At 40.9% G+C, this 22,577-nt stretch overlaps 1 protein-coding gene across 1 annotated transcript in view; it reads left to right on the forward strand.

The window, feature by feature from the left end:
* The window catches only part of ALK (ALK receptor tyrosine kinase), a 220,891-nt gene that overhangs the window by 150,678 nt on the left and 47,636 nt on the right, over nucleotides 1-22,577 (forward strand). The window contains exons 7-9 of the mRNA XM_066314448.1: nucleotides 2,865-2,996; nucleotides 3,969-4,069; nucleotides 14,121-14,290. Coding sequence (XP_066170545.1) covers nucleotides 2,865-2,996; nucleotides 3,969-4,069; nucleotides 14,121-14,290 — 403 coding nt within the window. The remainder of the gene's footprint in view (nucleotides 1-2,864; nucleotides 2,997-3,968; nucleotides 4,070-14,120; nucleotides 14,291-22,577) is intronic.

Genomic DNA, 22,577 nt, shown 5'->3' on the forward strand with positions numbered 1-22,577 from the left:
TAGAAACAAATTCTAACCTCTGGCAGTTTTGAGTGCAGCAAAGCCATCTGCCTTTAAAGGATAACTCTGCTGACTGTTGAAAAATATTTTCCCTTTTTTGCTTCATTTCTGGTAGAATTTGGCTGGCCAAATTTGCTACCATAGAAGCAATCATTGAAGCAAATTCATGTTTAAGATTCATGTGGTTCTTTAAATTGGATAGCTGATCTGTTTGGCTTCTGAGATTCCTTCCTAAACTTGTTAAATGTCCATATATACAGAGTATTTAATGTGTGCTTTTTTTTTTTTTTTTAATAATAATAATACCTGTTTGGAATTTTACCCAAAAGTTTAAGCTATAGTATCTAGTTGATTTACACCTAGTTTTGAAGAAAGAGATTACCCCATCTGCTTCATAAATTATATCATTTACTAATTCTCTTGCTATTAATGGACAAAAAAACCTGAGTTAAAGAAAAATAACTAATTTAGATTTGTCTTGAAAGGGATTTAATTCTGAAGGCTTGAAAATACTTGGTTTAGAACAAGTTTAACATCAAACAGCTTTTTCCTACTTCTTTACTCACATAGAAGGAGAGACTCTTACATTATCAGAGTGCTTCAGTTTCACTGGACTACTCTGTTCTCCATCTAATATCTACAAGTTGTATCTTAATCTTACTAAGGACTAAACCTTCTGAGATTTCTGTCACTGGAATTAATATCGAAAACGGCAGGTTTCAGTAGAAGGAACCCCTGCCCCCTTATTTCCTTAATTTTCTATAAAGTCAGAGCAGCTTCCCCTCATCAGTCCAGTGTCTGTGCTAATGGCAAACACATGAAATGGAGCAGTACCGGTTGGAGAGAAGCAGTAGCCAAAGAGGTCTCTGTGGAGTGCCAGCACATGGAATCACAGGTGCTGAACATGTTCAAGGTAAGAAAGAGCAGGAAAGAAAATGCGTCCAGGGCATGAGACATCTGAAAACTCATAAAATATTAATTTGGGAAAAGGGAATGAAATATTCTGTGAAAGTAATAGCTTCTTATTTATGCCCTTACTTGTTCATCGACAGGGAGCTTTTCCTGGCCTTCAGGCAGGGATTGCTACTTAGATGACTCCTCCTGCTGCTCTGACTTGTTTACATCATCCTAGATAGCAAATGGCCATGACATGAATTCAGTTGGACACCAAGCCAAGCTGTTTCTGTGGGAATTCAGGGCACATTATAATTTGTCATTTTCTTTGTATCCCAGCCTCAGGCTGAGCAATGAAATATAATCAAGTTCTGCAGAGGGGTGAAACACAGAGAAGTAACTCTCTGCCTAACAGCTTCACATTTAAAGACCAGGCTGAATTAATTTAGAGACTTTTAAAAGGAAAAACTTGAAAAAGTCCTAACTTCAGTACAGGTTGTGATTTTTCTTGTAACAGGTTTAGATGCTTGCACAAAATACTACCAAAATGTGGCTCTTGTTCCAGGTCCAAAACTAGCCCTACTAAAAAGCTGCAGATAGAGGATTTGTTTCTCTTTCCTCTGGCAAGTGAGTTGTGATTCAGGGTCCCAGAAAATCAAATGTGTGTGGTCTAGATGCTGCAGTTGTGTTCCACAGCTGTTCTCTCTGGGTACACCGAGGAACACGTACATGTGCCAATGACAGTCAATTGCCTTTTGAGATGTGTCAGTCAAAGCTGAGACCCTGTGAGCAGGTATTTTATTAATCTGAAATCTCAGCCAAGGGGATCTGCTGGTACTGAAACGTTTTGAATGATCTGGAGATTGAATACTGGCGCCTCGCTGTCTGACAGCCACTATAGATACATCATTTCAGGGGAAAAGAAATTAACAATCACAATAAAATATCTTTTCAAGAGCCTCCTTTTCTTATATAGGAGCTAATGAAATTACTGGTATCACTTGATCAGAAGATTCTCATGCTTTAGAAGTTTGTGGTCTATCCTACTTCTTGTAAGTGAAGAAATTTTAATTCTGATTTTATCAAGCAGCTAAAAGTAAAAAGAAAAAAATCCTAGATATGTGTTTGCACATGAAATTTCATTTTTATCTTGTAGTTTTAAACCGATTTCATGTATCATTCTTGGTGCAAAAGGAGCAATACTTTGCACCCTTTTAAGAAGAACTTGCCTTTGTAGGTAAAGAAGTACATGGAAGGCATGAGATTACCTTCTGCTTTGAACAAGATGAGTGTTGCCTTAAAACTGGCAAATTTCAAGGCGAAAAGCTAATGGAGTTCTATTGTTTGGTGCTGGAAACTGAAATCCTAACCTAGTGACAGAATGGGCTTCAAAGTATGGATTAAAATAAACTATCATCTTGTCAGCCATTCATCTCATTGAAGAGAATTAGAGGTGAAAAAACTGAGGCACAAAAGGTTTCACTGCTTTACCTGAGGCTGCATCTGAGGCAACAGAAGAAATCATGTTCTGAGCTGGGCTGAACAGAAACCTGGACTGTAAGGGAGGGAGTCTTGTAGGGACCATATCGCTCTCCAAGATTTCCCTCTGTGGGGCTGCAGAAGCAGTGCTTACGAAAGTCATTTCCTGGGTGTAACCTTGTGTGAGCTGATAGCTGCAGAGTTGAGAGCCCAGGTATTTCGGAGATCCCTCGGTATGTAGTGAGATGTGTCCTCTCTCTTGGGTTTGTCAAAGTGTGTGGGGAGTCACTTAGCCGTAGCCTGGGGATTGTTTCTCTGTGCTCCTCTGTCCCCATGGTCAGGCACGTACACAATTCCACACAAAAGTAGCTGGGAGTGCCCACATGACCTGGGCAAACCATGTTGGAATAGTCGCTGCAGCTCCTGTGTAAGCCCAGGAGCTGCCTCCTCAGCTCACCTGCCTTCTGTCTGTGTGTCTTTCCCTCTTGCAGGAAAGCTTCCCTCTGGCTTTTACTGCTCGTTTGAAGCAGGGGATTGTGGCTGGATGCCGGGCTCCTCTGTGTCCCATCCTTCTCCATGGCGGATTGGAAGCCCGGAACACAACCGCTTCCCTTCGATAGAAGGTGTGTGAGTGTCAACAGTAAGCGTAGAGCATAAACTGCAGAGAGCAAAAATGATACACACGTGGTGTGGAGAGGGAATGAAACACAGGGCGAGTTTTCCTGTGTACTTACATATTCAGCCTCCAGTGAAACAGATCCCAACCTTCTACTCTCAAATGCCGTCTTTCCACTCTGAGTGCTTTGAGCAAAAGACTGTCCTTCTCCATTTTTTCTTGAGGCAACGAAGTGGTACCTCAGTCTCCACCACTGATACCAGATACAGATCTTGGCCCCTTCTAAAAAACTTGATACCAAATGTTTATCTGCCTGACCCTTTACCATACTGATCAGGTTTTTTTTTCTTTCTGATTTTTTGTTGTTTATTTTTTGTCTATTTTTCTGTACTGCTGCTTTTTTCCCCTGCTCACATCATAATTTTTCTTCTCTTTGCTTCATGATCCCTTGAGTTGCACTTTTATGTACAATTACTGTGTACTTGGTTCTCCTACCTAAATGCCAGTCATTTCTAATCCTTCTCATACAAACAGCTGAAGTTATTTTTTTTTCAATTCTCTTTTGAGAGAAAACCCACTACTGCCCTTTTCCTCTTGTTTACAGCACAAATTACTCAAGTGGCAAAGAGCTATAGCTGTATTTTTATTTGGTTTTGGTCAAGATAAATTCTTTTCTTCCAAGTTACTTTTTGTTCATAAAAAAATACACTTTATTATTTGCCTTGCAAGGAGGATGAATTTGAAGACATGGAGCAACAGAGGCTAGTGGGGGAAGGCAGGCAGACTCCTTAAGTGTGGTTACTGAGTATGCTTGTTAGGTAGGTGAAGCTACATCCTCAAGACATGGAAAAAGCCACCTGCTCCCTGGAATTTTGCCATGGTAGAAGCCAGCTAACAAAGGCTTGGGGCAGGTTTCACAAATCCCTGAAACCCAGAGGTGAGTGCTGCAGTTTTACCTTCTTCCTTCTCTTTCATCTAGGTTCTGCACTCCTCCTTAACACCAGCAAGACACCAGCAGTAACAAAGACTGTCATGACCAGCACAGCATTTCCAGCTCCTTTGAGGAACTCACCCTGTGAGGCAAGTCTTAATGTTTTCTTGTGCAATTTTCAGAGCTTTTTTTGTGTGTTTGACTCAGGTTTTCAAATACAGGTACTAGGTCAGCAGCAAGGCAGCCACTATCTCTGATTTTGTGTTTTATAAAATATATATATATTTATGCCCACTGTGCAGGGGAAAGATGTGGTTATCTGTTTGAATGCCACAAAATGTGCTTTGAAAAACCTCTCATATCCTGTCCTCATTGCATCACATGATGTATTTGGGATCTTCATAATTAGGTGTGTGTGTTGTAAGAGTAGGGCAGGCAGCATTACATAAACATAGAGAGGAAGACTCTTACTGCACGAGCAAGCATTATATTTACAACATCCAAGACAGAATAGGCTTCGGGACTGCCCCTGAGCCATTCAGAAAAGGCAGTACGTGTTTTCTCTAGCACAGCTGGGATTTGGGCTGGCAGCACTTCCTGCTGCTGCATTTCAAACCTACCAGTCCTTGTGTAGGCCTCATTCATAGGACTGCTGAAGTTAGCCACAGCAGAGAGAAATTCACCCAGAGAGGAGCCAGGTTCATATTCCAGCAGAAGAGCAATTGACAGTCATAAGACATCAGCTTAAGCAAGTACATCAAGGCTTGGCAGACAACCTTGCTAATGGTTGTCATTTCTGAGCCATTTGTAGTTAACCCTCAAAGTGCACTTTCAGAAAGACAACCTGTCTTCATCTTCTTGTTCTGTACCTTCACAGATTGTAGCATCACTGATACGATTTATTTCTGACATCCCTTTAAACCATGCCTAGTGAGTTAAAGCATTTCACATCTTCACGGTCACTCAGCAATCTCACATAAGCTTCTGGATCCTGGAGCAGAGGGATTTAGGAAAACTGATACTAACAAAGTGCAGCTGTTTGTTGGTTGAGCACTGAACAGACAAAAGAATCTGTTCCAGCGATCTTAAAATACTGAAAGTACAAGAGGGGGATGTGTTAGAAAGTTCTGCAGAATGAAACTGCACGGAAGAAGGTGTTTCTTTGCCCTAAAGTTTGTTTTGGTTCACTTCCGTTGGATGTCTCAGTTCACACAGCAAAGCGCCTCTGGTTTTGCTCTCTTGATGTATTCATGTTCTCCATCTTTGAAATATATTCTACCTTGTTTTTCCTTCCATCTGTGACAAAGGCATATGCAGGTTCTGAATATTTTAAGACCTCGTTCTGCCATGGACCAGCAAGAGTGAGTGTTTTTCATAATCCACCTGACACAGGAATCACAGTGAATGATTTCCCAATATCTGTGTATTTTTTTCTTGTGTATACAACACTGCAAATAATTAAACTTGCCGTCGGGGGAGAAGCTGCCATGTATTTCATCTGCTCACATGCCATCCCACCTCCGTCACTCCCCTTGGCGCTTCAGAGGCATCCGGACGCATCCAGCAGTGCAGCTGTCGGTAATAAAGAGTGAAGGAGTTTTGGCAAGGGTTTTGTCTTTTGCCTTTTCATATAGTGTAAAAGCTGCTCTTCTCAGTGGGTCCCTGATGGCTTCAAATTCTATTTTACTGGAACAATCTGTCTGTGCGCAGAATAATTTAATTCCACTTCTCAACACAATAGAAGAGGAGAAAGGAGATATGCCTCCCTACGCACTTATTCCTCCAATAGGTGCCAACAAACTTCCTAATAGTGAAATTATAGTCAGAAAAGAGGTTGTAAAAATACTATAATCTTGTCTTGTATTTATTCACCCTCAACAACTTCTTGATTGAACTAGCTCAAGTTCAGGCACTAAAAGATGAGTTTTCTTTTACCTGTCACTGCTGACAGCTTTACCTGGCATGTCACAACTGGGGCAGATTCTCTGACAGCTGAAATCTCACAGAAAAGGCATGTTGCAAAAGGATCTCAGCAAGTGTGTGTGTGAATTAGACCCATTTATTCTTCCATCATCGGATCCAGCCATAAATCTGCCCTTCTTGCATTTGATCTAGCTCTCATGATCCTTTAGATATCTGCTCGCTCTCCTGAGAGCAACAAGGAGCTCAGGAAACAATCCCAGTTTGATAATTTTGACTCCCCTCTCTTCTTCCCTGCTACGTGGAAGCTCTGGGGTACCTGTTGTTCAACCAAGTTATTATTTTTCCCCTTATCCCTTAATTTTCTTTCATCCAGTCATATTAGACCAATCACATCCACCACAGCAGAAGCTGACAACCTAATTTTTAGCCTGAGGTGTTCATAGAAATTAATTACTTCAGCCTCAGCATGAGGAACATTACCTGCCACAGTGCTGTTTACCAAGCTGGAGGATTCTGGGGTTTGGCCAGGATGTCCATGAAACCAGGACACAAAGCTGATAAGGAAATAGCCAAGCAGTCCACAGTGGGTGCCAGACACTAAGAGTTTCTAATGCTTCAAGATTGTTTTTCCCCCCTGAGCCTGGCTGTTTAATCTTCCATTGTGGCAGACTGGAAAAGGAGGTGACTGACCAGCCTGGTCCAAAGACCTTCCCTGCTGAGGCTCTGAGCAGCTGTCTGCAGTGGTGTTGGTGTTAGCACTTAGAGACACCACAGCAAGGATGAGCTTGGCATATGAACTGTCACTGAGTGCAGGACTAGTGTGACACTCCATCTCTGTGCTCTCTGTGGCCTGGGTTCAGTCACCAGGAGCCTGCAGGGCTGCCTGCCCTTTCCACACTCTGCAGGAGACTCCTTTTTAACTCAGGAAGGGAAACGTCAGCCTCCCCTACTCTGCACTGCCCCACATGCATCAAAAGATGGGAAAAGGATAAAAATGCACACAGAAGATACTGTAATAAACACAGCCTGTACTTTCCCACGCTTTTGGGATTGGCCCTAATGTGCCTTCCACCTTCTCTATAGCTTTGTATTGCACTTCACTCCTGTTTGTTTTGAGCAGCCTTATATTTTCATTTTCTTTGTTCTTCAGTGCCTTTGGCAGGTCAGAGCAGTCAGTTTGTGATGCTGCCCTTTATTCTGGGTTCACTTAGTTTTTCTCTTTCCTTTTGTTGTTTTATTAAATCTTGGCTGGAGTATCTCAGCTTCAAAGAATCTCTCTTGTTTGCAGTCCAGACAGCCTTTGTTATGTTTTTTATGTTGCGCTTTCCATAGAGCCCTTTGCTTGTTGACCCCTTCTAGTCTGCGTTTAAAACCCACTCCGTATGGAAGAGGGAAACTGTGGCACTTCTACTAAATCTTGGGTGAATGCAGGAAGTGGTTCACGTAGTCCATGAAGTGATGCTCCATTACCCTGAAGTAGCCAAAGAGGGGAGATGCAACAAAAAGCTCAGGAAATGTTTCTGGAACCAGTCACAGTAATCAAGAGTGAAAACCTTTTAACCCATGTGTAAAAGTTTACTGGAAGCAAAGCACGTGTAATTGAGCATAGGAATGCACGTGAAGTGCAAAGAATTAAGTGAAATAGTGGCCTGATTTAAAGGCAGGGTTTTTAGAGCTCAAGCAGTAAAGCACAGCATTATTTGCCCCTTCTGTGACATTGAGATTCCTCTCCTCTGAGTGGGAATCAGCTGGCATGTACAAGGCTGACAGGGCAAAGAGGGGCATGAGATGGATAGCGTTTCCTCATTTTGAAGAAGAAATCCATATGCATGTCATTAGAAGCTGTACTAGTGTTTGGGAACCTAGAAAACCACATTGCAATTAAATCCAAGGGAAGTGCTGTCATCTCAGACACCACCCATGGCAAAACTAATTGCTTCGCCACAGGTGATAGCCCCTAGGTGTGCACAGTGTCCAAAACGTCATGGCCACCACCTTCTCAGTGCTTCACAAAGTCAGAGAGCTGACAGAAGTGTTGCAGATGCCCAGGGATTACTCACCTTTGTGTGGAAGCTAGAGACTTGGTTCTGACCCTCCATGTCTGGACAAGGCAATCCCGTCTCCCTCGGTCCAGCATTATTGCTGTAAGGTACAGTCCTATGTGCTGATTTGCTTTTCCTTCCATTTTTTAGAGATGTTCCCTGATGTCTGCATCCACAGCTTTGAAGGATGTTTTGCTACCTGTAGATCATAAGAAACATGCCTATTTCTTCCCAAGGTGCATGGATTTTTCTCATAAAGACATGCAAGAGGCTGGTACACTTGTACCTGCCTGGGCTGTAGTCTAGCAAGTGTGCTGCAACATTTCATTTTGTGGTGGGTTGTTACTACCCCTTCTGCTTGGAAGTCACTCCAGAAACACGAGAAGTCTGGAGAATGATTTTTAGAAAGGCTGTGCTTTGCTCAGCTCAAGGGGAATCTGTGAGACAATCTCAATACCACACCTGATAAGCACAAGTCGAGCCTGTAGCTTTCTTGTGGGCTCTCATAGAGAAGGAGAGTAACAGGAGAGCTGCTGCTGCCTGTGTGGGGGTGAACTTGAAATTAGCCTTAAATGTTATTGCATGCACCTCCACAGAGTAAGTGAACTCTGCAAGAGAGACTGCTTTGTGATTAGGAACCAGATTATTTCATTTTCCTGGTAGGCCCTGGGTCAAACTTTTTAAAGTGTATAGTTGTGCTGGGAAAAAATGAAAACAGATTCCTGTGATAGTAAATGTGCTTTGTGCTTTTGGCTGTGTTTAAAATAATGAAAATATTTTTCTCATGCTATTTTGACATTTTAACTAGCTGTTTCTTGAAAGCCAGCATTATGATATGTAAGTTTAGTACTAAACTGGGCCAGATTTCTTTATCACCTGAAATTATTTTTTGAAAGTAAATGTCCTCTCCCTTGAAAATAAATATAACATGTTGATGTAGATCAGTACAGTTGAAATTTGCCTTCTCAGTCAGGTTTACAGATATAAAGATGTTTTCATCCTCTCTTTTATTAATTCAGTTCTCTTTTCTATGCAGAAGTGTTGCATTTTTTCAAGGCATGTAAGTCAATAATATAAATCATTCCTTGAGTGTTTTCTGAGCCCTATGCTTACACCTGCAGAGTGTGTCTCCTGTTCTCTACTTGCTGAGCTTTAAATAACTTAGAAGTATACATGGTAATAACATCAGCACTGAAAATTTACAAGCATGAAAAATGCAACATAGATATGCCTCTAGCTCAGCCTTTCATGTGCTTTACTTGGCAGAATATTCTTAGCATACTTTTTTATTTTAAATTGTTGGTTTTAAAATCTGTACGGCTTCTTCACTGTCATCTGTCTTCTCTTGTTCTCTTTCCCACCTGGCTTTTGTGTCATTGGATCAGAGGATCAATAGCATCTGAAATCTCTTGAATGCTGGTCATTCCACAGTACTCTGACATCAGAATTCTGAACGCTTTCTCTTTTGTTGATGCTTTTATTTTTCTCTTTGTCTGTTTTCTGAAATAAAGTAAGAAATAATGGGAGAACAAATAGTAGGAGAATCTGCTCATATAAAACATGAGCTTCTCTTGCCTGTCTAGGTATTTTAAAGGTACATAATTAGATCGGTTAATTATAATTCTATCATTTACAAAAGGTTTTTTTTGCTTGCACACCTGGGTTCTCATCTGAAGCAGAAGTGTTTGCAGACTACAAGAGAGTCTGATCATGCATTGTTGTAGATCTGGCCAAAAACCAGGAACAAGACCTTTTGATCCTCTTTATTATTCATGAGAGTCCAAGTCTGAATTGCTGAACAGTAGTAATAGATGTCTTTGCTTGTACTCTTGTGTGCAACCATTTCTCATTTCTAGTAAGAAAAAAAATATCGTCAGTATGATAAACTTTACATGTCAAAGGTAGCTCATATTCATGTACAAAGCTTACTGAGACTTGGCAAAGGTGTCTGCAGTTATTGCCTAATTCTGTGCAAATCATATTCTAACATGCAGCTTCAGTTTCTCCTCAACAGAGATGTTTTCCAAGCTTCTTTAATACCTGAGCTGCATTTACTGGGTCACTGCATTCACAGCTGAAAACAATTTCTACTGTTTCCCTTCCACTGAAGAAGACCCAAGGAAACAGTAATGTATTTCAGGAGACTAAGTGTCTACATTTCAAGAATCCACTGTTCTTTGTCAGGCAAATTTTGAGCAATTCCTTTGAGCAGGCATCATGGAATGGGGGGAGCAAGGACTTAGGGGCACCAGAGGTAAGTAATGTGCTGTCTCACAAGAGGAAAACCTGTGGTCTAGAGTTAAGGTGTTGCTGGCCAGAGAGCCACCAAGTGAGGCCCAACTACACTAGTTCCTTGGGACCAAAATGCCTGTAGACTCCTCTCTGTCTTCCTAAAAATATTTTACTCTAAGCCCTGTTTGAAGTATGTTTTTCTTTTCCAATTTCTTTTTCCACTTGTGTTGAAGATGGCCAAGTATTTATTCCTGCCAGGTAGGAACATAATGCTAATAGTCAGCATCATTGCCATGCAGAAAGGGAGGAAAAAGAAACAGCAGCTCTCCAGGGTGTCACTGCAGAATGTTTTATTTATGCTGCTGCAAGTGTGTGTCATTGGTCCTCGGTCAGGCATCTCAGAGATGGTTTATGCTAGAAGGTTTCTAGCCATTAAAGTAGATTCACAGGTGTCAGCAAATTCAAACTTCACCCAGAAGGTTCTTGGTATTTTCTTTTTCTTTTTTTTTTTTTTTTTTTTTTTTTTTTTTTTTTTTTTTTTTTGCATTAGGAAGTAAAATTGAAGTCTCAGTTCTAAAGCAGTCCTCAAATTATGCAGCTTGTGCTGGAAAATCTACCTTTCCTGTTTTTCTTCACGTGCCAAGCCCTGTTGATATTGATGAAGGTTATTTTGGGTGTTTTGGGTTGTTTTTTTTTTTCTTTCTGGGATGTGTTGAGTCTCCTGTTTGTCAGTTCAGAAACTCCACCAGCTCCGAGGCTAAGGGGATTCTCAGAATGCATCCTTCCAGATGGTGTTCACAGTATAGTGCGTGTAGCAATCTGACCTGAGTTTTCCTCAATATGCTGTGTATTTACCATGGGCTCTACCTCCCATTAATTTTCCCCAGATCAGTTTAGACCATTTTATTTACTGAGTCGGTGGGTTTGCATATGAACAGCTGACCACCAGCTCTGGTGGGTTCTAAAGCCAGAAAGCAAGGTGCCATTGAGCCACTGCCTACCTTCACTGCTTAATTAATTTCTCAGTGATGTTTCTAGCATCTGAATGTTTTGCTGCTGGTTTAACACAGAGGGAAATGTTTGATGCATAATGTTAGGGTATTCCACCAACAGCCCAGATTTAGATTTTTTTTCCAAATGGGCCACTGCTCTGCTTGCAGGGCACACTGTGTATGTAGTGCCATCTGCCATCATTGATGCTGTATTCTACAGAATGAATGCCAGCCCCATTCAGAAGCCTTTACTATGATATCCAGCTCATCATCTGCTCTGGTTCACTTCAGCAGGTGTGAAAAGACCTGGACTGCCCTGCTGTGAAGCTTAGAAACCATGGAAATCACAGCCAAAAATGCCCATTTGGACACAGTGCCAGTCGATTCACTCAGAGCCAGTTCATTAGAGTTTGCATATTGCACTTTGCCAATGAGCTGATCTCCCACATCTATTGCCAGCTACTTCTTTCCTTCAAACAGCTGACATGTGTGCAAAGGCATTCATTCCAATTCATCAATTGCTTCAGCTTTTGCTCTAGTGTTACATTAACAGCTATCAAAGGCTTGCTCTCCCCTCACTTCTGACCATGTAGATGTTGCCTCTTACCTTCTGGCAGCTCTCCAGAAGAGACAGAGGTCTGAAAGCTTCTGTCCAGCAAGAGCTTTACCTCTCAAAATTTAAACTACCTAAACAGTACAGTGAAGTTGTACTCACCTGTATTAAAAATGTCACATACTGTGTCAGACAGGGAGTTGGCACTTGGGTCCTAAAAGTGGACATGTGGAGTCTCAGTAAGAGGTGTTGCTTTCCCTGGTATAAAAAGAGGGGTTTAAGTGTCCACTGGTATTCCAAACTTATTAAAACTTGTAGTTAACTCCTGATCAGTTTTCTCAAGGGAAATTATTTGATCTGAAAGGTATAAATTTTCACTTTAAATTCATACTAATTAAATGCCTCACTTTGTAGGCATTTGAAAATATAGAATACCCAACAAGTTCTTTCATCTTGGTTGTCACCTGTTAAGAGCAGCCATGCAGACACCAAGTTTGAAGGCATTAGGCTCCTATACCATGAACATTTGTTGTCAGCCTCTCTCACCAGTGTTGGTTCTGGTTGCTGGGTATGAACTCAGCCCTCCTCAGCTGCCTCCATGGCTCTCATGTTGTGAATCTGAAATAGTTCCTGGCCATCCTGCTCAACTCTGTTTTTTCTCTCTGGTGTCAGGGAGGTGAAAATCCTCACACTTGATGCTGTGGTTTCCACTGTCTGACACTGGAAATAGCCTTGGGACTCCATGAATCCTTTCCCAGGACTGGGGTGGGAGTGAGCTGAAAGTTGGACTTGAACAGTGTCCAGGCTTGACCAGCTTGTCCCCAGAAGTGCTGTGGGCACCTGTGATGGTTTGCTGGACCACTCAAAATCTTACACATCAATTTTGGATGTATGGCCAAAATGATGTAACAAAATGGTTTCACAGAGAAAAACTGGCATATCTGGTTGTACATTCATCAATCCTTGGGCCATAGAGTAAAATGGATTCTAGGCAAGTCCAGTGATTTTTAGACTGGAGAGAGAAAAGAGCCCCGTTTAGATTATTCAGTCTCTGTCACAGTTCTACAGTATAAAACCATTTCCTTCTTTGTAGCTTTGGAGACAGGCAGATGAACTGAAGTGTTTGCCCACTGATTAAAAATCAGAACTGATAATTAATACAATGGATGTCCAGAATTTTGTTCCACCCACTCCAAAATTGTGATCATAAACTAGGAATAATAAACTCGCAACACTTCTGTCATTTTGATGCCTACATCTGATGTGGCTGCCAGAACAAACTTAGACCATGACACAGGAACAGCAAGCAAAATTTAGCAGTTTTGTTTTATGCTGAGAAATTCATACGTGTTCTATGGCATCAAATCAATGAAGTAACATTATCAGGTGTTCCTTTGTAAAATACAAACTTAATTCCAAGCCTCCTGACTTTGGTGGTGGCTTTGATGTTCTAAAAAATAGAGTGCTTTTTTAAATATGTATGGATACTAGATACTGTGCTGAACACTTTCTTGTGTCCAAAACATCCATCGTTAATGTAGCTTTAATAAACTGATTCCTTCAACATTCTCACCTCTACTGTTATTGAGATGAAACCCAGCTCCAAAATACAACATATATGGGTATTTTACTTTTACTTTACTTTTATCAGCAAAGGGCTGGCTCCTCTTCTTTTTGCAAGAAAATAAGAAGACTGTGTTCATATACTATGGATTGTGAAACTAGCCTGATGTGGAAGGAATTATTTTTCTTTTTATACAGTGAGAGAGAGAAAGTCATAAAATGAGAAAGCTAAATGAAATAATTTGACATACAGGGCTAAATGCATAGAAATGGATTCAATTATATTATCATAACAAAAATGTTAGAAAAATGGTTCCCTGAAGTATTTTAATTAATAAAAAACCCACCAAATTATTGCTGAATTTTAATTGAAAAATCTGTAGAAACTTGGATGGAAAGTAAAAACTGATTTTGAAAAGGGTATCTGGGGGATGAGGGTGTGATTACAAGTGATGCCTACTTATTGCAGTCTTCTCCTTGTGTTTTTTGCTACTACTGCCGCAGGAATATAAAAATTTATTACTGAATAAGTTGTTAGTCTTAACTTGAATCTCTTAGGTGGCATCTTAGGGGAATATAGTCTTTGCACTGCTCAAAATAGAGTTATAATCTTATCCCTGTAAAATTGGCCATGTATGTGAAAACTAAAGCAGACTTTTGACTCAACTTTACAAATAATTTTTTTAAAAAGGGACAGTAGTTTCAGTGTTTATTAGCATATACCAAGTATTTCTGGCTTCCGCATCTGTGGACTTTCCTAAAGGGATGACATGAGTATAAATATGGGAGAATCAACTTTTTGGTGACTGGAAAGCAAGGAAAGAAGAATCGAGAACTTTGTTAACTTTTGAATAATGCTTGTGATGTTTAATCTCATATGTTCTATTTCTTCTAGCTACGAATGTCATGGCTTGTCCATGGTGTCTTGCTGGGAAATGTATCCCTGGTGCTGGTGGAGAACAAGACGGGAAAGGAGCAGAGCTGGACGTTCTGGCATTCAGAGAACGGCGAAGGTTTGGGAATATGGCAGTGGATGATCTTACCTCTCCCAGAGATCCTGGATAGGTATGAGTCCTCTCCTCATTCTCCTGCGTGATGATCAGTCCTGTCAGCACTAGCTACCTGGCGATGAAAATGGCCAGCATTGCTCCTGGAAGCTGCTCCCTTGGGTAGAAGTGTTCTGTCCTCTGTGAGGCAGAGGCTTTGTCCTTCTGTTAGAAGCAGACAGTGAGAATAACAGTATTTTGGGCAAAGCACACAATTTTGCAACTCCCAAGTCAAAGTTTTAGTTAAAAAAACTGATTCCATGGGTAGTCTACAGAAAGGTGCTTAAACTTCTGTGTCTTTGTTTCATTGACTGGGAACCACTCTCTCTGCACACTGTTCTGTGTTGTGTGTTTGGTGCTCTCCCATGGTTTGCTAGAGTTGGATGTGAGCTCCATAGCTGATATTTTTTCTGGTACCAAAGCCCCTGGTGTTCAGTGTGTCTAGATCTGAGGATGAAGAGGTGGGAAAAGAAGCTGCTGCAAAATCAGACAAGGATCCATCCAAACACCTTTGTGTTAGCTGTAACAGAAGCTCATCTTGATAAAGGGCTGTGCCAGTCATGACTCTCTTCTGGCTTTAAGCATAGAAAGTTTATCTGGTAGCATATGCTTATTTGGAGTGTTGTTTTAGCTGTTTCTTGCCAGTTGTCTTTAAGGGAATACTCTTGTTCATTGTTTACTTTTAACATGTGATGTTTCCAGAGAAGGCACAGACACACTTCACCTCCTGCTGCCCTGGCCCTTAGGCTGCAAGATGCACGTACCATCTGTGTCATGAGCACTGCTGTCCTTTGTCTTTTTGGAATCTTGAGCCCTAGAAACAATGGATTTCATTAAGGGATAGTTTGCCATCTAAGAACTTTGAACAAACATTGTATGAATATGTCTTTTATCTTCCTGGCACTTGGGGATGCACACAGGCTGAAAATACAACAAGGACACTGCCGATGCTTTGGTCCTGAATGTATAATTAATATATGTGTGTCAAAGATTTAAAAAATGCCAGCATTAAGCTTATTGTGCAGTCACTGGTGAAGCCCCATTTGTAAAAATACCTGGTTGCTTCATTCCCTTCAGCTGTGTTTCCTTTGAAGAATGGTATCTTTTGCCATTATTATTTACATGATTTATTTCCTAATGTTGCCAGGGGAATGTTTTGTACCTGAATTATTCTGTACCCTTGTACTATTGCTTTCCTTTAAATCCTCTCTGGTTGCACAGTCAGGCAGAGAACACTTTGATCTTAGGAGTCGGGCTAGCAGTGGTTCATGAGAAATCATGGATTCAGCTGATAACACGGTGCTGACTATTACATCTAAGGTGCTGACACACTTACTTCCCTATTGCTCACAGAGAAAGACAAATGGGTTCCCTGAAGGAAGGGAGTTTGTTGAAGGTTAACACATGAGCAAGGAAAACTTTGAAGTTTTGGTTCTCTTGAAAAGTTTTGTCCTTACTTATTCACAGAAACTGCACTGTGATAATGGATTTTCCTTCTAAGATTGATTTTGTTGAAGCCAATCCTTCCTGGGAAGAAAGAAGTCTCTTGTGAGTCTGGGAAATACTGCAAGCATCTTTTTTACCATCTCAAAACCTGTTTCTTAGGAAATCTGGACTTCTATATAGATTGGGAAGGAATTCTATGGAAGTATACACTGAAATGGTACTGGTGAGACTCCAGTATATAAATGGAGATAAATGGCCATTTTATTGAGCTGTAAGAAGTAGTTAATTGATGTGAACACAGTGCTGGTGCTGCTGAAAGCTTGCTGCATCTGTCTTTTTCTAATTGGCTCCTGTGTCAGAAGCTGTGAGGGTCTGTGTTAGAACCATGATATTGCAGATATTTCTACAGGAGGAGCTGAAAGTTTAAATCACCTCACAGAAGTAAAGCTCTTGAGTAAAAGCACACCAGTGTACCAGTTTCACACAACATTAGAGCACATTCCATTGTGACCAGGAAACTGAATGGAAAGTGTTATTAATAACAAGATAATATGCTCTCAATCTGCTCAAAAGCATGCTTGTTTAAAAGCTGCTTAGCCATAATATCCATGTTTGGCTTACAGCACTTCAAAGAATCATTAGGAAGACTTCCAAGAAATTAGATCAGCTCTATCTTTAGAAACAGACATTTCTTAAATGTTTGATATCCCTCAGGCTGTTGGGAGAAATTATACTTTGGCAGAAAATCACAGCTAGAACATTTCAGGTGAATTTGCAATAACAGAAAAGAGGGAGGAGTAAGACAAAGAAATTAAATTGTGACTGAGGGATGGTAGATTTCTAGCTCTGTGTTAGTCTGGGCAACCTTGGACACGTGCAATCACAATTTCGCCCTCTGTGAGGTCTTACCTCTTCTGCATGGAAGAAGCTGAAGTGCTAGCACTTTACATCTTCCTGAAGTTCTCTACCAGCTCTTGTTCTGGAAGATGTTAGCAGAACAATCCTGAGAGCTCATGTGTTTTGTGGATAACAGAGTTGATGACCAGAGCTGTAACCCAATTCCAGAGGCTCGGTATCCTCCGCGTATGGCAGACAAAGGGCCAAGGGGCTGGTCAAGGATGTGTCATCAAAGCAGCTACAATTAAAGGACACAGTTGTGGGCAAAAGCTCCTTAAGTTGTTGGATGAACAGGTTGTGCCTACCAGAGGCAAAAAGCAGCACCTCCAGAGGTGTGCTGCATTTTAAGTTGCCAGTGAGATACACTCAACACGAGCAAACAATCCTTGCTGTGATTTGTTATCCTCTGTAGAGCCACTTACCCATCTCTAAAGGATACATTATCTGCAAATCAAATAATCTTCACAGATTAGTGAAAGCTAGAGAAATGGTTATTTTTACTTCCCAGAATTTACACATTAGTGCAATACTACAACATTTGGATTGAGAGTAGAGAACCACCTTATTGTAAGATTGTTGTAATTGATTGAAAATTACTATTTGTTTCCTAGTGAAAAGTGATGAGCCTTTATTCACTTCACAGAAATGCAAGTAGGAAACAGTCTCAAAAGCTATGTTGTAGCTGGTAGATTGGGCTTGCTTTTTTTATATATTTGCTTTTAGTTAGTACATGTGAATTTAAATTTCAGTAATGATAATGCTGTGGGAAGGTGACAGCAAGAGCAAGCAGAAGCCTGATGGAATTGAAGATGAGTGATTTGTGTAGCTAATAATGAGACATTCTGTTAGTTAAACAGTGTGGTCAAGGTACAGCACATAGATAAAATACAATCACATGTAACTAAGTGATTCTCTGGAGCTTGCTGTAGGCTTAGCAACTGTTTGCAACGCAGTGTGAGAGGTGGCAAAGGATTAACTCTAATAGGCTGAAGCCTGACTGGAAAACTAATGCTTTAAGAAACCAATTCTAAATCTTCGATTCTTGCTCCCTTGATGAAGCTGAGGCCAGCCATGTGGAGCAGCACAGACTAAAAGTTCTCTGGGTCTCTCTACTACCTGGCTGAAGTTGCTTGGAAGTGGATTCCATATGAGCCAGCCCAACCCAGCTCTGGACTTTTAAGGCCTATATTCTCTACTAACCCTGTCCTTTTCTTTAAAAAGATTTCACTGTAACCTCTGTAAGGGGAATCTGGTAGAATTGGCTAATATTAATAGCAACCTGTCCCACCTCAGTGCAGTCTCACAGCAGAACAAGACTGTATAGAAATATAAAAGGAATTTAAATGTGTTTACTGCTTAGAAAGGTTTCTTAGTTTCCTTTCTTCTTAAGTTCAATTTTTTCGCATCACAACATCTAAATTTTTAGCCAGTCTCTATTAGTAATGGCCAAATGGAGGAAGGAATGAGAGGAGTTTACTTGAGGTCCCTAGAAATTAAATTTTCATCATGCAGAGCAGCATCATTTGCCTTGGCACTGACAGCAAGGCCAGGACATGTCCTTCTGGCAGAGAAGCATGTTCAGAAAGGGAAAAACCAATTTTCTTTTGGTCTCATAGTGCTTGGAGAGCTTCAAAATTATTTTCTTGCTGGTGACCTTCTCCTCAACAGACTGAGAATTTTATTATGTTGGAAGGCATCAGTATGGTGACTTACATGGAAGGCTGGGTAAGAGTGAGAGCATCCCGAGGAAGAAAGCAGCAAGGCCCACGGACAGCAGTTACCTCAGAGGGTGATATTCTGTTGCAGCAAGTCAGAATTCATGTCCCAGCAACTGCACTATTTTGTTTTAACTAGCCTCATTACCTATTCCGATTTTGCTGTCTTGTTGGGTTTTTACAAACTACACTGACTCTCATTAGGTTTTGGTTTTCATGTCCATGTGGGATTCCCTTGCAGTCTGTGGGAGTGAGATTGTCTGTTCTGTGGCTCCCTCAGCAGCTACAGTCTCAATGGCAGCCACAGCACCTGGGGACCCTCTCATTCATTGCAGCAAAAAGAAATTGTCCCATCTCATACCCCTGTATCTCATACCTCATACCAGCTGTGGATAAGCACTCTTCTTGTCCAGTAATTTTTATTGCATTGCTCTGTCTTTCCCTCTCACTCCTTTCAGAAATTATCTTAAGTTTCTGGGTGTCAGGTTTCTCATTTGGAAAGAAAAGGAAAAGGAAGGTTCTTGGCAATATTTTTGACCCAGGGGCCTGTTTATCTCATGTTATTCCTAAATTTTCTTCCCATTCTCCAAGAAGAAACAAGGACCCTCCATACAAGCTAGTCCTATGTCTGTCAATACATTACCATGTATATATATATATAAATTGGTCACATCTGCACCCAGATCTCTTCAGTCTGTCTTACATTCACCCAACAAGCCCAGGCTGTGCTGCCCTGAGGTGGCCACACATTACCTTGTTAAAAGCAGTGAGACCTTAACAACCAGATCACTGCCCTTCTGCTCTCTAGCTTTAATTACATCTGTCTGCGACTGTCCTCCTTCTGAAAGAGTTATTCTGAAAATCTTGTTCTGTGCATCTGAAAGGGGAATTTGGTGACAGTGTGTGCACAGAACCTGTGACAGATTTTGTACATGCATGCTTGCCTTTAATAACACCTTTGAATCTCAATCTTTATTACTAGCTATTAAGTAACTTCCTGCATGGCAATTCTGTCACTGTAACTGGGTTTGGTTAACATGCTTATAGATCTCCAAATAATCTTATTTCATCTAAATGTGTCTTTTATCCCAAATAGTAAGTATTCCTTTGTGAAGTGAGCTAACAATGCATCATTTGTAACACAGAAGTTAATGGGAACCCGAATGTAATAAGGGTTAGTGACCTGAAATTTCTCCATTCTGTGAATACCTCGGTCTCAAGCAGCTTCAGCCATAATTATTTTAGCTAGGTAGAGAGAGAAATCAGTTCCATCAGAGGCAAAACATTACCAGTTATGAAATGAGATCGGTACGTACAGACATGCTGTGTTTGTGTCACTGCATGGGGGATTGAGTAGAGAGGAGATTAATGTTCAATCTTGGTTAATAATCCCTGTCTTTTATGATAAAAAGAAAAAAAAAATAATGATTATGAGGCTTTCTAAAATAATGGCATGAAGGCAGCTGCCTGAATCTGGGTAATGAAAACCTCAACTGTCTGAGCCAGGGACAATATTTAGGTGAAATTCAGACTAGTTACTGAAGGGAGGGAGCTGCAGAATTTACACAAAATCAGTTTGCAGAGGTCTTCAATGCAATGAGAATGGGAGGTTTCTTCCCCTTTGACCAGAAGATAGAATACATGCAAAACCTAACATTTCTGTACAATGAAGATCTAGGGATAGATGATGTGAGCTGAGTTTGTCCTCATGGAGGCTATACCAACATAGCTATAAATATACTTTGCATTTCAGTTCTGCATTTCCCTCTCTAATAAGCCACAAATATTTTGGGGAGAACCCTTTTTCTACTAGAATCAAGAAAAAAATAAGTAACGAGAACACCCAGGGTGATATGACAAAGCTCAAACACTGATCACACTGAAATAAAACCCAAGATTCAGAAAATCCAAGGAATGGGAAAGGTTACAGATCAGAAGCTTTGATATTGTCCTGTTTTGGTCACATTTAGCTGAGTTAAAATACATTTTCAAAGAACTGTTCATCTGGATTGATATTTCACAGATGGGGCCAAAGATACAAACCAAAAAAAGCTCATTTTGTGCCATTTCTTATCTGTGACAGAAATATTTTGAGCAGTGGTCACCCTTGAGTGGTTTTTGAATTTATGTAGAATTTGTATCCTTCAAACAGAGGAGCTGATGATCCCCAGAGAGGAGATTGAAACAAAGGGGGGAGGATGTCCCCCCAGTACAGCATTTCCTATTTGCCTCAAACAGAATTTCTTTTTAAAAGGCCTTTGTATGCATTTGCTTTCACATTTCAGCTAACACTCAGCTCTGCAGGGTGTAACTTGTACTTCCTAATTGTCATACAGCTAAGGAATCCTCTTTCTAGCTGTGCTCCAGGTTGAGTAAGGCAAAAGGAGACAGTCAAGAAATAATTTCCATCAGTTCTCAAGTCATGATTTTCTAATATCCAAGTCATTAGTGTTTCATAGCTACCATACTTTGATTTCTATGAAGAAATCTAGCTTACAGACACAAACTTATCTGATGAGGATCTGGCTTGCATGTGAAGAAGTTGGTGGGATTTATTAAGCAACAAAGTCATGACAAACTTGCCAGCAGTAATTTGGGTGCTGCTGTATAATTGCCTTCAGGAATATTCTCTCCTGGCCATTTGCTGCAGCATCTGTGTCTGTGCATGGCTGTGGAGCAGTATCTGTGCTGTGCTGGGGCCAGGGGAGGTGCTGGGAGTGCAGTCAGCATCACCCCCCTTTGATCTGTGCAGGAACACCAGTGAGACATTGTCACCTCCAGAGTTGTTCTGAGTCACTGCAGCAACATGTGCCCTGCTGCTGCTTCAGCATCAGCTCCCACCCAAGTCAGAGCGAGTTATTTCATTGATTTCAGGGATCAAACAGAAAGAGAAAGGAAAAAAAAAAAAAAAAAAGAGGGAGCAAGGGAATGAGATTGTCTGTGGGGTTTTTTCCATCTCATTGATGTATGACATTTCCATCTTCAGTTTTGATTAAATTTCCCTTAATTAGCCCATTAAGCTAAAGCCACCAAAACTAATGATTGAAATGCTGGTTAACTGATGATCTTGTTTCAATGGAACTTGAAAGACATCGTATTTCTAAATTAATAGTGGCATTAAACTAGAGAAGATAAAATGATGAACTATTTGTTGCAGAAATGCTGGTCTCAAGAGAAGGTTTGTACTGAAACTGCTTTCGTGTTAGGAAATCATAAGATTAATAGGCAACCAAAGCAGCACTGATGATCCTAATAGTGTTTAACACTCACAGAAATTTTATATTTTGGAGGCATTTCTGTTAGTTTATTTCATCCTTGGCAAACTTGTGGAAATTTCTGAAGAGTGCTGGTTCTGGTGTTCCTGCAGGTGAAATCAGCAAGGATGTCTCTTAACTAAATGAACTGTAAATAAAAGTAAGAAGCAACCTATTCTGTTCTGATATGGGCATGTTACCTGGCACTCCTTTCAACAACAGAAATACTGGTTTGTATCATGCCTTCAAGGTCTTAGGAGCTGAACAATTGATAATTCTCATAAGAACAACCCTTAACTGACTGAAGAGGCACGACATGAAAAGTGCATCAAAGCATAACACCTTGGGGCATGAACCTTAGGAAATTGCCTGAAGATATTTTTAGAAGTGCTTCATTGCCTGGAGGCAGAAAGAACGTGCATCATAGTCTTTGCAGAAGTATCTGGCTCTTATGCTCCCTTAGCTGAAGTCTGCAGTACTGTGGGGGGGAAAGCTGACAGAGAGGAATTGCTTGTTTGTCTTTGTAATTAATTTCGCAGCCTCCTTTTAACACCTTACAAACATAAATTCACATCAAAGTGTCCCTGTCTCCAAGTAGCATTTAGTGTGCACTCTGAGGAAACAGACTGAGGCTCAAGTGCACCAGCTTTGGTCCCTTCAGTGCAGCACCAATGGCCACTGTGTGCAGGGCACCGATTTTCACACAGAGCTATCTGAAACACATGCAGCTGAACCAGGTTCCACCCTGCCCCTTCCTGGGCATTTCAGCAGCACACAACAGGGAAGGAGAAGCTTCTGCTGAGCTACACCCTGTATTTTACAGCCTGAGGTAGGTGCTGGTTCTCCAGAATGCTCCAGAATGTGACCTGTGATGCTTTAGGACCTGTTTCACACACATTTCAATCATCTCTGCTGCTTGGCACTGTGACTTGCTGGGAAAAGTAGATCAGAGCCCACTATGTCTGTCCAACAGCTTTTGTTGAAGTCTCGTATG

The sequence above is a fragment of the Sylvia atricapilla genome, chromosome 3 (assembly GCF_009819655.1).
Source record: "Sylvia atricapilla isolate bSylAtr1 chromosome 3, bSylAtr1.pri, whole genome shotgun sequence".
In the NCBI taxonomy this organism is placed as follows: domain Eukaryota; kingdom Metazoa; phylum Chordata; class Aves; order Passeriformes; family Sylviidae; genus Sylvia; species Sylvia atricapilla.